This window comes from Varanus komodoensis, unplaced genomic scaffold, assembly GCF_004798865.1.
Source record: "Varanus komodoensis strain SLA01 unplaced genomic scaffold, ASM479886v1 scaffold1, whole genome shotgun sequence".
Taxonomy (NCBI): Eukaryota; Metazoa; Chordata; class Lepidosauria; order Squamata; family Varanidae; genus Varanus; species Varanus komodoensis.
This window is the reverse complement of record NW_025335268.1, coordinates 69,153,314-69,169,667: the sequence shown is the minus strand read 5'-3', so window position 1 is coordinate 69,169,667 and position 16,354 is coordinate 69,153,314. Positions and strand designations below refer to the sequence as shown.

At 43.3% G+C, this 16,354-nt stretch overlaps 1 protein-coding gene across 16 annotated transcripts in view; it reads left to right on the top strand.

The window, feature by feature from the left end:
* The window catches only part of CELF2 (CUGBP Elav-like family member 2), a 543,991-nt gene that overhangs the window by 94,871 nt on the left and 432,766 nt on the right, over positions 1-16,354 (top strand). For 15 of the 16 annotated variants that reach the window (XM_044428119.1, XM_044428088.1, XM_044428049.1 and 12 more), the window contains one exon: positions 3,027-3,062. The exons of the other annotated variant lie outside the window; for it this stretch is intronic. Coding sequence is in view for 14 of the 15 variants with exons in the window: in XM_044428088.1 (XP_044284023.1) it covers positions 3,027-3,062 (36 nt within the window). In the remaining variant the exon portion in view is untranslated. The remainder of the gene's footprint in view (positions 1-3,026; positions 3,063-16,354) is intronic. 16 annotated transcript variants of the gene reach the window in all.

Below are 16,354 nucleotides of genomic sequence, written 5' to 3'. Positions count from 1 at the left end.
ACAGCTATTATTATTATTATTATTATTATTATTATTATTATTATTATTATTATTAAACATTTCTATGCCGCCCCTTGCCGAAGCCTCGGGGCGGCTTACAACACAATAAGATACATTGAAATACAATAGAACATAATAAATTACCACTAAATACAAAAATACAAAAAATACACTGAGATACAATAATATAAAATTAAAATTAACAGTATAAAATAAGTAAATAAAGAAATAAATAAAGCCTTTCTTGGGACTGTAGTCTAGACTGTCGAAATTCAGTTAGGTATCAAACCATGATATGATATTGTGCACAATCATCTGTATTTGTGGTGCTTGTGGATGCACATCTCGTGGGCAAATCTGAGAGCTGGAACAGTGTGGTCCTTTGGATGGCATTTCTCCCGATGCTGTGATCCAGGTCTTGGCTCCAAGCATCAGTCCTGTGCCAAGACCCAGCCTGCCTCTGGTTTCCTGTGCAAGAGGCCATCGTTTTTCTGCCACGTTCATTGGGAAGCTGAGAATTTCAAGACATTTTTCAGCGTGTAAGGGTTTAGTGTTTGTTTACTGTGGCTAAGGGAGGGGTGTTTAGTCTTTGTTTAACACGCCCCTCCCTGCCTTCTTCATCTGCATGAGCTTTTTGGGAAGTCTCCTGGAGGTTTTAGGCACGATTTCCTCCCTGGGGAGTTTCCATTGTTGCTGTTTGCCTGAACAAGGTACTTTTGGTTTTGCTTGTTGTTAAAAGTCTTCTTTCGACACAAGAGAAGAAGTCCAGGCAAATCCTATAGGAAAGTTTCCAAGAAACTTAAGCAGCCAAGGGGCAGCAAGAACAGAATAGGGTGAAAATATTAGAAAAAGAAGACACACAAACACACCCTCAGCCACCTTCTTACAGTAAGGTAGGTATGGAAGCCTTAAACCCTGAGAAATATCTCAGAACTTCTCACCCATTCCCATAACTGTTGGATGCAGTTTTGATTCTCCCCCCTCCCCACAAACAAATGGTTGAAAAAAGCAGATCAAGGCATTTGGCAGAGTGCTAACTAGAATGAGCATTTTTATGAGCAAATGTGTTTATAACTACATATGTTTTGATGCAATAAATGAATAAGTGCAGATTTTGTGGGGAAAATATTAAATGTGTACCTATTGTATACATATATATACTTTTTTGGCAGAGGTCAGGTCTGCTGTGAAATGGATGTAGTCTGGAGTTGTCCATATGTGATTATACAAATTCCAAGTGCTTTTGTCTTTGATGGTGCAGTCTGAAACTTAGTCTCAGGAAGCAGGAAGTTATTTTATGTTTTTGCTGAAGAACTGGGAGAAGCACATGTGGTTCTTTCCCCCATCCTTTTGTTCTCTTCCCTGGGCCTAGAGCAAATCCTAGATAGAAGAAAATATGCAAATTTGCCAAACGTATACAGAATCCATCTTTTCATGATTTCGAAAATGGATTACAAAGATGTAATTTTAAAATGTGTGTGTACAAAATGGTCCCATTCCATCTGATCCCTCAAGTGTGGCATTAATATAATCCATCTCTCAGTGGCAGGACGCGTGCTTTCTCAGTAGAAGGTTGGGGCTGAATCTCTGGAACATTGTGGGAGAGAATGGGAAAGTCCCGGATGTGAGACCCCAGAAAGCCTCCATCACTCTGACAACAGGCTAGAAGAACAATTGGTCTGCCGCAGCTTCTCAGGTTATGCCCTGCGTTCCAGAATTTCAGTTTAATTGGGAAATTTTGTACACCTTACCTCCAGAAAGATCGCTTGCACACATGGCCCGTTCTCAGAATGCATTTGAGTATCAACTAATCCTAGAATCAAAGAGTTGGAAGGGGCCAAGTAGGCCATCAGGATCGGCCCATGCTGTATGTAGAACTCCCAGTTGAACCCTCCCTCTCAGAGGGCTGTCCAGTTGCATCTTTAATGCCCCCAGTGTAGGAGAGCCCACCACCTCCCCAGGTCATGGGCTCCATTGATGTCCAGCTGGAAGTTCCTCAAACCTGCCTGCCTGTAACTCAGACCGATCATCCCATGTCCTGCACTCTGTGACGATCTTTCCTTCGTGTGACAACAAGCGCCACAACCACAGTCGTCTTGGTCTGATTGTAGTCTGGCTTGTATTTTTTCAGTATGGGTTTCTATCCCAGGTAGGCAAAACCATCCAAAGCCCTTGAGAGGTTTTAGACTGCACCGTACGTCCTACCATCCCTAGCTATGGGCTGTGATGACCAGGCGTTATGAGATTTGGAGTTTGAAACACCTGAAGTGCACTAGGTGGCGGCGGCGGTGGCTATTATTCTTCCTCCTCTTATTGTTCATTACATTTCTGCACTGCTCATAGCTGAAGTTCTCTGGTTGAAGGTGCCTTGTTTCATACCAGTGTATGAAACAATCGCGCAGAAGAGCTGCATTTATTGAATGGTTAGAAGCTGCCCAAAGAACCTCAGCTTTCAGGTGGTAGAGAAAGTAAGTTGTTGTTGTTGTTGTTGTTGCTGCTGCTACTGCTGCTGCTGCTGCTGCTGTTGTTATTCATCAGCGCAAGTAAGTGCCTCTGCTCCTGCACACTGCACTGCATGAAAAGAGAATTTCACTTCTATGGCCTCCTGTTTTTGCAGTGGCTTATCAGTTGCATGTGTGCAGAGATGGTTCGAAGGGGCCCCAGGGAGCACAAATGAAGGAACTTCTGAGCCTCTTTGATACCGTTTGCATGCCCAGAAGTGCCATATCGAATCAATACATAGAATAAATAAGTAATCTGAAATCTGCAGCAAAGAATCGTGTCCAACTCTCTGTCCACAATTTGGAAATAAAGAAATGGGAGTATTCCAAATGCATTGGTTCCATCTGGGGCCGTCACATCTGGACAGACATTTGAAAGAGGGAAATTTAATAATTAACACTGGCAGCTTTTAACGGCTGTCTTAAGTTCTCGTTAACCTTCCCAAATTCATTAGGATTAAGCTCTTTTAAATACTAACAGAGTTTCCCTTCTGTATATCTTTTTTTTCTCTTTTTCTTTTGCAGAGAGCCTGCCACTGAGTTGTCTGGAACATTACCAAGGTAAGCAAGCTGTTCTGCTAAACCAGACCTGTGTGTTGGCTTTGGGAAGCCGCTGAAGAGAGTGTAACCTCTTTAAATGAAGCATCCAAGACAGCCTGTCAGGGGTTTAAGGAAAAATACCATTTGTACAAGAAACAATAGTTTCAAAATATGTGTCTCAGAGAAAGAGAGCGAGAGAGAGTTTGCCATGCCAAACAGAAGCAGCTGAGAGTGGGTTCTTTGAATTGTAGATGCTTTGTGTATTTTTTAATGGCTTTGCTTTAATTGCTGAGATACTGCTTAAAGAAGAACATCCTTTGTGGACTTCTGCCAGGTTAGGACTTGGAACATTCAACTGGCATCTTCCGTTCATTTTTGGATTTGGATTTGTGTTCTTTTGTGTTTGAAGTGTAAGGAGAACCCAGGGTTGTTCTGACAGTTCCTGCAAACCTCTTACGGCAGAGATGGCATTCCCAGCAGAATGCAGGTGGCAGGATAGATCAGGCGTTGTTGAATTGTAGCCTTTGTTTTCATTTCAGGTTGCTGGTTCTGCAGGATTTTTCTTCTTGCTTCAGAAACCAGCCGTACCTGTTTGATCTGATTTGAGAGAGGGACAAAAGAAATTAGTGTAGGCACCATGTGTCTTTTGTCACCTGTTGGAGACAGTGTTTTACCAGTGTGTTTTGCTGGGGTGAGAAATTTCCCCCAAGGTTTAGGACTTTTTACTAGAAGGGCAGTAAAAAACTGTCTGGTACCTACCAAACAAAGCGTGACTTTAGATATGATTTAAGTTGTGCAGCCACTGATGCATTTTATTTATCGTTGTTTCTATTTTGCTCCTTCTCCAGCCAGCTCAGGGAGATTCATTTGAGAATAATGACTGTTTATCCTGATGACATCCTTGTGAACTAGGCTGGAGTGTATGGGACAGATTGTCCAAAGACACCAAGTAATTTATGAATAGAGGGGATCCAAATCCACATGTTTTTGATTCAAGACCTCGCCGGTCATTTAAACAAATTAATGCCATAAACCATCATCCCCTTGACATTGCCTCTTGTGGAATGCTCAAAGGGAAGCCTGTCCGGGCAAATTATAAAAGAACAAACTGAACCAGTTCCCCTTTGAACATTAGAAGAAATTCGCATTAAAGCAGGGGTGTAGGACGCAGGCCTCCAACGGTCCCCAAAGGGCCAACCCAACCCCATTCTCCCATCCATCAGTTATTTGATGGTTTCCTGGCTATTGAAGATATTTTCCCCATTCAAAGCATTAGAAAGGCTTAATTGTGGACAGCAACATCTCCAAGCTAAAATTAGCTATGCATAGATATGGTTAAATTTATTCTGTCTGTGTTTCTTGGATTGTCAGCATTTTTCCATTGTCTGCTCATCGATGGGTTTTGTGCAAATGCGTTCATACACGTTGGTGCAAATTTGCAGCCGCACAGATTTCTACTTCCCAAATGCACAAATCTTTCCATAATATGCCACCATTCCCCAAATGTGTGTTTTCATGTTTGAGCTATGGGGGAACGCACATTTTTGCTCAGAGATGTTTAACTGTACATATTTTTCTGTGGCTAAATTTGTGTAAAATAATAATTGTTATTTTTAAAATCCAGCACACAAGTCCATGCAATCTGCACGATACAGGAAAAGCCAGCCGATTGCGGGTCAGAGTCTTACAAAACCAAACACATTTGACTCTGTTGCAGCTGACTCTGATGTAGCTAAAACATGCTGGCCTGAAGATGTCCAAGCTAAATGATGCTGGCATTTGGGCCTCTTCCCTTTGGCCTGTCTCCCACCCCTTTTTGGCTTTGGCCACACATTTCCAATCAAGAGTCTCTGCAGAATTTGACCTCCAGGCTGGAGAACTCGACCTCCATCCCTGTGTTAAATAACACACAACGCTGTTTGAGCAGCGAAGCATCTTGAAGTATTGCAGGCTTGCTTTCCTTTTCCTTCTAGAACACACCTGTTCTGTCAGGTACAGATGGGCAGAAACATGACTGAGTATGTAATCCCAGAAATCCATTTTCATCTTTGTTCATAAACAGACTTAGTTCCAGCCAGTGTGGTGTAGTGGTTAAGAGCATGGGACTGGGACTCAGAGGATCTGGGTTCTAGTCCCCACTCAGCCATGGAGCCAACTGGGTGACTTTGGGCCAGTCACAGACTCTCAGCCCAACCTACCTCACAGGATTGTTGTTGTGGAGATAAGATGGAGGAGGAGAGATGATGTAAGCTGCCTTGAGCCCTTTGTAGGAAAAAGGCAGGATATAAATCAATCAATAAATAAAAATAAATAAATAAAAAATGACCACTGAGACAATATTTAGAGCTCCCATCTAACCATCAGTCTCAGTTCTTCAGAAAGATGGCCGCTGCCTGTTCCACAGATCATTGGAACATTGTTTTATTTTAATTTCATTGCAGGAAGTTTGCCTTTTGCTTTTGTTTTGCCAGTTGTTTGAAGGGAATCCAGGTTGACTGGAATTTCAGGGATTACCACCTGTGCTCCAGCTCCCATCATGCCAGGCTGGCTGAGACAGCTGAATGGTACAGCCTAACCCCAACTGGATTGTTCCTCAAAGCTCTGGATAGTTTATCTCTTCAAGCCATGGCAGACTTCCAATTGGACTGTTTGTATGTTTTTGTAAGCCAATAGCAAGGCTCCTGTGCTGATTTGGTAGCTTCCTGATTTCTCTTTGGGAATCCTGTGTGCTTTCTCGCTAATTTTGTAGATGACGCCCTTGCAGATCAGATTTATCTTTCCAGCCTAACTCTGTCGACAGATAGTTGGGTGTGAAGTCACACAGGACTGCGCTAGCATGCATACGACCGTCTCTGTGCCCCAAACTTGATGGCTGATGTCATTTGTTCACTGATGGCACTAGATGCAGGCTGCATTTCATCCCGCACTCCTGGCAAATTGCTTATTAAAAGAAAGTGCAGCACTTTCTCATTGCCAAAGTGACAGGAAGGGATAAAATCACACACGTGCGCAAGCTCCTTTTTGCTTTACATCTCATTTTCCTGCAGCCCCAGTCGTTTTGTTTTGTCGGGCGATTGTTTTTAATGAGCTTTGTGATGGGGGTGTGGAAACAGTGTTTGGTGGATATTGTATTGCAATCTGATGTTTATTCATAATGAATATATGTAAGATATAAACACTGATAGCCTCATTGCAAATATACTACGGCTTGTTAACAAACATTTTAACATCCCTCTTTTAATGCTGAAGTTAAAGTGCTTGGGGTATCTATCTTCTTAGTTAGGTTTCGGTCTTGTCCTATTTTCTTTTATTTAATTGATGATGTCTATCCTTCTTTTTCTACAGGGGTGTTCAGTTTTGAGCATTTTTGCCCTAGATAGTAGACACAGCCTTCCTGCATATAAATAGTTACTTTCTCTTGCCCTGGTTTTTAGAATTCCGTGTCTTTTGATGGCTTCATCTTGCTGTAAAACTCGCACACAGTTTGAAACAAGGCATCCGAAGTTGTGATGTTTATTTACCAGTTAATGATTGTCAGTGCATGTCACTGTTGTGATTTCTTTTTTATTCTTAAGAATCACATAAAATCACTTTTATTCAGTGTTTCAGCTGGGGGCGGGGGTTAGGGAAAGAGAGCAGCTGATTCAAAACAGTAACAATCTCTGGCTTGAAAACAATCATATTTTTACCGCATTGCTTCATAATCATTTAACGTTGCACCAGTTGATCCACTATGTTGTGGGATAAAGCTTTTGAGATCTTCAGATGATGATTCTTAATTACATGGGATATTGCTAATCTAATTTTGGCTGGCAATTAACTGGGAATGGATATAGTAAAAATAAACAGTCTTTTGCATTAGAAATCAATTAGGAGTAACATTTGTAAAGCCTTGATTTTTTCCCCCTAAGATACCTTTCAAGATTACTTCAGTATGCTATGCTATGCTTTCTTTCTTTCTTTCTTTCTTTCTTTTAATAAACTTAATCTCAGACTGAATTCTTGCCTCAGTGTAAAATTAAAATCTAGTGACATGTCACTAGGAAAAATAATGGATTTATACAACCAATATGTGACAGATTTGAAATGAGAACCAATAACCATCTCTAGATTAATTTAGACACTTTGCAGATTTGTATCTTTTGGCAGTCTGCAATGAGACTTAAGAGATTTATTTCTTATCTTTGCTTTCATTACTTGCTTAAAGACATGAATCTATAGTTTTGTGTTTGTTTATCTGAATGCTTGGTCATTTGTTTCCCATTTGAATACATCTAGTACTGGCTTTCTGTTTATTAAAAGCCCACTACCCAAATACTGACAGCTTGGAAGGCTTAAGCTGTTAAGAAAGCAGAGGCTGTGCTCAGTCTTGGGTTACTCTCATAACAAAGAGCATTATGGAGGTTGTTGGAGAGATGTTTCTTGTCTCTCTTCTCATCTTAGACTTCCTTGGGCCTGGAAGAGTTTGTGTACAGGTTCTTCCCAGAAGCCGAAATTGGACCTGAGTGAATCTGCAATTGCTGATCTATACATTTCTGAATTTGTGATACACTTTGCAAAAAATGCATTCATTAACAAGTGTGAATATTTTTCAAGCATGCATTGAAAATCAAAAACATTGCTAAAATGTGCACAAGCACACTTCAATCAGAAGGTGTTCCAAAATGTAAAAAATGTATACAGAAATATGAATGAATTGGTCTGCGAGGGATAAAAAATGTGAATGGGATGGAAAAACCAAGATTGGCATTGAGGTCAACAGATTCATCCATCATTACTCAAACTGTTACAGCTCATAGAAATAACATGTGTGAATGCAAGGTATATATCAAAGAATGTTTGTAGTACAGTTGTTACTAATTCATAAATCATGCTACTTCTTGTAACTTGTCGAGTTTCCTCATACATGGAAATCTCTGTCTGAAATGGGTAGGAAACATGTAATCAATGGAGTTTGTCAATATCCTTCATTGTCATGAGAAATTAATCAGAAGAATTTTGATTCCTGATTGACAGCAATATATATCACATGAAAGTCAGAATTAATTAAAATTTCATTCTGAATATTGAACCATCTAGAGGTTAACTCCAATGGGAATTGTTAGACTAACAGTGAATATAATCCTATGTTACAATCGAATTTATCAGTTTTAATGTAATACTTCTAGATCTCTCTCCATGTTTGAAATAATGGCTGCTTATATTTTGGTTTCAATAAGGGCATCCATGTCCTGTGACATAAGAGTCCAACACAGCAGTAATTATTCCCTATAATTAGTATGTTTAGTAAGTACATGGTTAACATATATTGGATCTATCTAAGCTATGATGAAAGGTAAACAACATGGATTATTGTTTTAACTTCAGTTAAAATCCCAAACATGCAGTAAAATTTATTTTAGCTTTCTGAGCTAAATCTTGTTCTTAGAACATGCGTGTTTTATTGTAAAGTTACCAATTGTCATTTCAAAACAATATGCAGACTAAAACTCAGTTTTGCATTTTTCCAGATTTTGCAATGCCATTTTTAATTGAAAACTACATACAAAAATGCTTACATTAGGGGAAATAGCACACAAAATGGGAAAATAATGATAAAGCGCATTAAAATGGGTTGCGAAACTGCTTCTATTAGACAAATTACATATAAAATGAATGTATTCTGAGAAAGGCACTGAAGTGTTTTCAAGCAAACCTTAAAAATGTGCAGGATACATAAATTTAAGATTAGGAAAAGAAATCTTAAAATGGGGGATGATCCAAACTGGAAAAATGAAAAACTGAAAGAAACCAAAATTGATAGATTCAGCTACCCCTACATGTAATTTATCAGGTTGAAGGATAGCCAAAAATGTCCAGTTTTACAGGGGTTTGGGCTTGGGGAGTGAATAAGGGCCTGTAGCTGGCTCCTCCGCATTCCTCAAAGGCCAGTTTGATGAAGCTGCAAGCAATAGCAAAGCCAACTCAAAGCCACCAGTTCATGGAGTTACACCATCAGCCAAGGCGATCACAAGAAGAGTGATCAAAGGCAGTCCAGGGTTACTTACAGAGAAGCAGGTGTACCCCACATGGAAGTATCCATCCAAAGAAGGGTCAAAACAAACAGCTTCACGATAGTAGGAGCTGAGCTAAGATCAGGTTAGCCCGAGATGGAGTTGCTTTCCCCTCGCAGAGCTGAACCTATGACCATCTCCACAAGAGCTGAAGCTCCTCCTAGTCTCCTGATGGGTCAGCCCTTTGGTGTAAATGCTGGGGAACTACCTCCTTCCATGTTATGATTCCTCCTGCAGGACATGCATCCTTGCTGGCTGAACATCACCAAGAGGCTGAGTCTTCTGACCTTATCTGGGAAGCACATTTCTGTACTGTCATGTGAAAAGTTCTCAGAGAACTTAATACATGACATCGGTCTGCATATCTCCTCTTCTGCAACCTTTTTCTTATATGGCAAGATATCAGTAAGCTGTCCTACTCCCTCACCATTCTGACAAGCTAAATAGGGTAGATATTTTTCCAAAGTGGCTTTCGCCTGTGGTTATTGAAAAGGAAAGAAAAACAACTACTCCAGAGTCCTTACTTTAATTGTATGGGCCTATTCCGTTTAGCTTTGTCCGATAGTGCCTGGGGTAAAGAGCCTGCATGTGAGTGCAAGGAGAATGAGTACCTTTCGTAAAGAGTTTTTATTAAGAGGATGGAATAGGTTACAAATAATAGATGAGACTGAGAACAGACGCATTTTTGCTGCCCTCCCACAGAAGAAAAAATGCTGCTATGAACAATGCACGTAGCTCTTCCCCCCACCATCCATCCTCTTAGAGTGCCCAACTTTTAGGGAACCCTAAAGGAATATAAATCAGGATTGCAAATCCTCAGCTTTAAAAAATGTATTTTTAAGTTTAAGATACATATGGGATTGTGTGTTTTATCATAGCATGCCTAAAAGTATGCAGACTTCATAGTACATATGCTTTTAAAAGTGCACTATAGAAATGAAAGCAAGGTTGGAATGTACAATATTGGTGATATGGGGTTGGGAGCAGGAATTTGAGCCCAGGGAAGGAGGTGAGTCAATGGTAGGCCCCTGGCCTGGTTCAGAAGTACCATGGACTGGATGCTCACAGCCTGGCAGACTGGACTTGGGTGTTGCTGCTCTAACGCGGCTTGGAGTCCACAGATCTAGGCTGCAGCGAAGCTCCAGATATGGGGAGCATCTGCAGAAAAGTGAGTCATCTTTAGGGAGGTGAGACGAATGGCCACGAGGAGGAGGGCCTCCTCCAATTCAAGGTGTTGGTGATGACCTATAAGGCCCTAGACGGCCTGGGTCCTGGCTACCTGAACGAGCGCTTACGTCCGTATATGCCCAGTCGCCCCCTGAGATCTGCAGGAGAGGCCCTTCTCCAGGAACCCTCCATGAAAGAAATTAGGAGAGTAAGTACTCGGAGGAGGGCTTTCTCTGCAGTGGCGCCCAACCTATGGAATTCACTCCCCAAAGAGGTCCGCCTGGCACCGTCGTTACTGGTTTTTCGGCGCCAGGCCAAGACCTTTTTATGTAAACATCATTTTAATTGTTAAAATATATGATCTGGCCAGGGCAACTTCTTCTTCCTTCTCTTTTTTCCTCCTATAGTCTTTATTTACTTATTTTATACTTAACATATATATTATTATGTTTGTATCTCAGTGTATTTTTTGTATTTAGTGGTAGTTTATTATGTTCTATTGTATTTCAATGTATTTTATTGTGTTGTAAGCCGCCCCGAGGCTTTGGCCAGGGGCGGCATGGAAATGTTATAATCATCATCATCATCATCATCATCATCATCATCATCATCATCTCAGAGGCGGGTAGGCGCGTACGGGTGCAGGCGCTCCCTGACATAAGCAGGACCAAAGCTGTTTGGGGCTTTCTGGGTCAGCACAAGCGCCTTGAACTGGGCCTGGGCCACAGTTAGTAGCCAATGGAGATCTTTCTGCGGAGGTGTCATAGGGGCTGCCCGAGGGGCTCCCGTCACCAACCGAGCAGCCCTGTTCTGCACCATTTGTAATTGCCAGACCGTCTTCAAGGACAGCCCCACGTAGAGTGCAGGAACTGAATCCTTGGAACCTGAGGTTGAGGGCCAAATCGGACTCCCCTGGGCGTTTCTAGTGAAGACTTCTGGAGTTCATGCACGCTGAAGTTCCCTCCCTCTGCCTGCTTCCTTCTCTGAGTTCTCTGCCTCTTCTCCAGTTGGTGTGCAGCCTGACCCTCAGCTGCCAGGGGCATGGCACAGAGTTGTATATGGAACTGCCTCCCACCCACCCACTTCATATGAATCCACTGAAATGGGTGGCCTAGGAGAACAGATTAATTATGTGAATCTAGAATTATGTATAAAGAGGGACCTCAAAGGTCATCTAGTGCTGCCTCTCCCAATACAGAAGAGCCACTGCTATAGCATTCCTAATGGAAAACTACCCAGCCATTGCTTAAGAACCTCCAGAAAAGGATAATCCATCACCAGGTGGAGCTTCTTGGGGCCTGAACTGTGGCTACATGTTAGATCCCCCTGGAAAGGAAGAAGCATCTGTGGTCCTCCTACTCCAGTGAGAAATTGCTTCAAAAAGCCGTTCTTCAGCTCAGCAATGCCTGATTTCTGGCTTGCTTCTTGGCCCTGTCCCTCAGCTTGGCCTCTCTTGCTGACTTACTCTTCAGTCTTGAGATCTGGCCTCTTCCTCATCCCTGTTTTCCTTTTGCTTCTCACTTGTGGCCAGGTTCTTGCTCCGACCTCTTGCTGTGCTGTCCGCTTGCGACTTTTTCTTTAGTCCAGATTCCTGGCTTGTCCTACAGCTCCTGGCACTTCTCCCAACCATTCAGTCCTGATACCATAACACCAGTAATTTCTTTAGTGATTTCTCCTAGATATTGTGCCTAGTTCAGGAAAGAGGCAGAGTGGTATTCATTCTGGTAGGGACAGATTTCCAGTTTTAATTTTGCACTGTGTGCATTTATATTTTAGACCTGTTTGTTTCTTTGTCTGTTTGTGTTCCCATTCACAGCAAGCAAGCATCACTGCATAAATACCGGGGCATCAAAGGAAAGATGTCCATGCAGAAAACCTTTATAATATTTTGAAGATGTTCATTCATTGCCTGACCTATTTTGAGTTCTCAGAGTCTTCTTGTTGTAGACTACATAATTAAATTTTAAATGGAACATGATAAAGAAATTATACTGGTGATCTCTAGAGATCTATGTACCCTATTTGGCTCTTTCCAAGAGTGTAACAAAGGCATACTTTAAAATTTCATGCATATCTGGCCTAATTTTTTCCTTCTCTTCCTCCCTTTGTTTTCTACAACTGAGACTTTTCTGAATTACCTGCATGGACAAAATGAAGAGGTCAAAGTAGAACTCTTAAAATAAAAAACCAATAAAACTGATGATAATATTTCTCATCAGTCACAGCCATCTTGTCTGTTTGGATTGTGAGTCTGAGTTTCAGCATCAAAGCAAAAATGGTGGGTTTCACCCCCTCAGCTCAAGGAAAAGCGCAATGTTTTCCTGCCATGCCTGCCTCTTGCAGCTTGTGGTACATCCTGCCTTGCCATGTTGGCTCAGCAATGCAAGCTGCTGGCCAGCTGAGGACCAGCATCTTGCCCGGCCCTAGCCACAAGCCCTGCTCTGCCAGGTCATCCTGCCTCAGGGTCCCCGCACCTCTGATTGTCTTCCCGATTCCTGACCTGCTCTGTGATGACAACTTGGACTCACCATTTATACCTTGCTTTTCGATGTTGCATTCTGAGTCTTGCCTCCAGCGCCCCTTTCCAGCCTCCCATCACCCATGTCTTGGCCCTGACCCTGGCAGTGGGATCCAGAGCCTCTGGTTTGGTACAGGCTCTCATGTGGGTGCACTCGGATGAGATTCCCAGGTGCGCATGGGAGATGGAGGGCTTTGGTGGGAATGGCGGCTCAGACTTGGAGGAGGGGAGTGGGGAGCTGCACCGGCCGTGGCTCAGCGTTCGCACTCTGATATGGGAGGTGTGGAGACTAGCGAGGCTCCGGCTGCCCAAACCCTCCCAGTGGGCCAGCCTGAGCCAACTCCGGTTCAAAGCACTTCGGGGACAACCACTGAGCCCCCTCCCACTCCTGATCGTGGGAAAGAAGCCACAATCACAAACACAATCAGCAACTGAACTGATATTTGCATCGGAGGGAAGTCTTCATGACGGCCAAGGAAGGCTTCCCCTGATGCAAAAGAAAAACTCTGAACTTCCATTGTTGTTCTGACACTACTGACATTCTAAAAACACATGTTATTTGTGTGTGTTATCCATACAATTAAGCCCAAGCCAGGACTGGATCAATGCGTTTCAAGGACAACCGCTGAGCCCCCTCCCTCCTGGTGGTGGGAAAGAAGCTGGCGGAGAACAGGCTGGGGAGGGGAGAACTTGACACCCCTGGAGATGCGGATGCGAGGGCCCGTCGACGCACCCACTGGCTGGACCAGTTAGGGGCTCAAAGGGAAGAGTGTTGGCGTGCCCACTTCCATGGCGCCCCCCTCCAGAGACCGGCCCCGAAGGATTCATAAGCAGAGCTTTGGGTGAACGGGGGCAGAGCAAGGGGTCAACTTTCCAACTGGTTGGCTAATCGCATACCAATATTTCAAGATGGTGGGTTGCTTTGGTTCAGCAGAAGAAAGCCCAAGTGGGGCTTGAATGACTTAGAAAGGTGGACAAGTTTTGTACTGGCTGGACATGCGGCCCATCGTGGCGATTCCATTGCAGGTTTTCCACTCCAGTCTCAAAGGAGGGGAGAGAAAACTGTCCCCAGATGCCTAGCTCAACATTATACGAGGATGTTTTGTTTATAGGAGAGAGCTTTCAACTATACAGACATCTCCTCTGCCCCCCTGGAGTTAGCGCATTTTGTTCATCTGTATTTCCTGGGTCGGTGGCCTTTCTGTGACCAGCCAAATGTAGTTTTTCTTCTTTCTTTGTTGATGCATATATGGGAATGTCATTCCACTTTCACAAGCATGAAGTGTGCCATTGCACTAAGGTGCCCTTGCACTAATGCACAAGTGCACTAATGCACAAGTGCACACTTAAACAAATCATCCCACCAAAGCATCCCTCCACCCACACCCACCCTCACCCTCAAAAAAAAGAAAGAAAAAGAACAGGGTCACAAATTGGTAGATGTACGTGACTCAGACAAACAGATTGATAAAAATTCAGACTTGCTAAATCCAACAGTTCCTACATCCCTCTCTCCACAGCTGACAAACAACTCCGCAACATGGCTTACTGTTTGTGCAGAGCAGCTCAGGTCTTAGAATATTTGTTATTTTACCCTTTCAACATGGCAGAGTAAAAAGAAACATCTGGTACTACTTGGGTTTTGTCTGGCAGAGTTTGATTTTTGTTTTTGTTTTTTACCACTGCAGCCACAGCTGTAGAATTGTTTCCATTTTCGCTCCATGAAGAAACGTCCTTGCTTTTCTTCTGGAAAAAGAGCATATTTTCATCATTGTTAAAATTCACTTTTTAGCCAATCACCTACTAAAAGGCTATTTATAATCCTTAAGCCGTGAGAGAGAATGGGGGAGAGAGAGCGAGAGAGAGATGCCCATTCGAATTGGAAGCATATGGAAACTCCCAACTCTGTCCTTAGTGCTCGTCACTGAGCCTCAGAAGTCTCTTGGCAAAAAGCCTCTAATTTTAGTAAGCCGTATAATTATCCTATCAAATTACCTGGCATTCAAATTGGCAGCCATTTTTACCACCTGCTGATGGCTATTAGAACACTTTACAAACACTAATGAATTTAGCCTCATGCCATCTACATGGAGCCAGAAAGTTTGGGTCTGACTGCATAGCTGGAGATGCAAAAGGTATATATTTACTTAATGTGTCTTTGTATGTAGGGGAGGGGGAACATACTCGTGTGCATGAACACATATTTTAAAAATCTAAAAGGTAATAATGTATGGCGATATCTTAAAGCTTTCTAGCTGAAGAAGTTTGAAATGATCAAGGGTTTGGAAACACTGCCCTATGGGGAGAGACTGAGAGAACTGGGCATGTTCAGCCTTGAGAAGAGAAGACTGGGGGGGGGGGGACATAATATCCCGCTATAAGGACCTCAAAAACTGTCACAAAGAGGAAGGTCAAGCTCTCTTCTTGCTGATACCAGAGTGCAGGACACGGAATAATCAGTTCAAGCTGCGGCAACCCAGATTCAGGCTGGACATCAGGACAAGCTTCCTCACTGTCAGAGCAATACGGCAGTGGGACCAGCTGCCTGGAGAGGCAGTGGGCTCTCCCACACTGGAGACATTCAAAAGAAACTGGGCAGCCATCTGAGTGGGATGGTGGGAACTGGTGTCCTGCAACAGCAGAGCGTTGGACTCGATGTCCTTCTTGGCCCCTTCCAACTCTACTATTTTCTGCTTCTATGAAGTTGATTGGATACTTGGAGAGCCCAATCTATGCTAAAGTGGAAACGGCGATTGCAGCAGTTCAGCAGCCTTGAAGTGATAGCACTGGGGATATTTTGACATGGAGAAGTTGTTTGGACTTCCTAGCACCATCAGGGAGGGCGCCTTTCAAAAGGAATCCAACACACGTCTAAGAAAAACTAAGCAGCCCAAATCTGAGCTGGCAGTGGCTGACCCAGTATGAGATCTTGGATTGGAGTGGATGGAATCATTGACCTGGTGTCAATCAAGCTGGGGAAGTGCAGAAAGGGGTACACCAAGCCATCAAGGTAGGGCATTGGAAGGTTCTTAAATTGGGTCCATCGAGCCCTCTACTGTAGGGATGTGCAAGGAATTGGTGGAAGGTGCTAAAACCTGGCACCAGCTATATGTGAATACCTGCCGGTCCCCGTTAGTATCCTGGCAGCTCTATTCTGAACTAACTGAAGTATTCGGACCGTCTTCAAGGGTAGCCCCACATAGAGAGCATTGCAATAATCCAGTAATCCAGCTGGAAAGTTACCATACCGTGGGTCATGGTTGCAAGACAGTGCTCATCCAGGAAAGGGCGCAGTTGCTAGACGAGCTGGAGAAAGGCACTTCTCGCCACCGCTGCCACCTGGGATTCCAGGGACAGCTCCGGATCAGGGAGCACTCCCAAGCTGTGCACTCTGTCCTTCAGGGGGAGCGCAACCCCATCCAGAACAGGGCAGATCTCACTCACCTGTAGGGCTGAACAGCAGGGCCAGCTATAGCCTACCAGCTATGGGGGGATTGGTCACGACGGTTCCATGGATTCCTTCACTGTCTTCCTCCATGCAAAGCTTCTCTGCTAAGTTTATTTATTCATTTAAA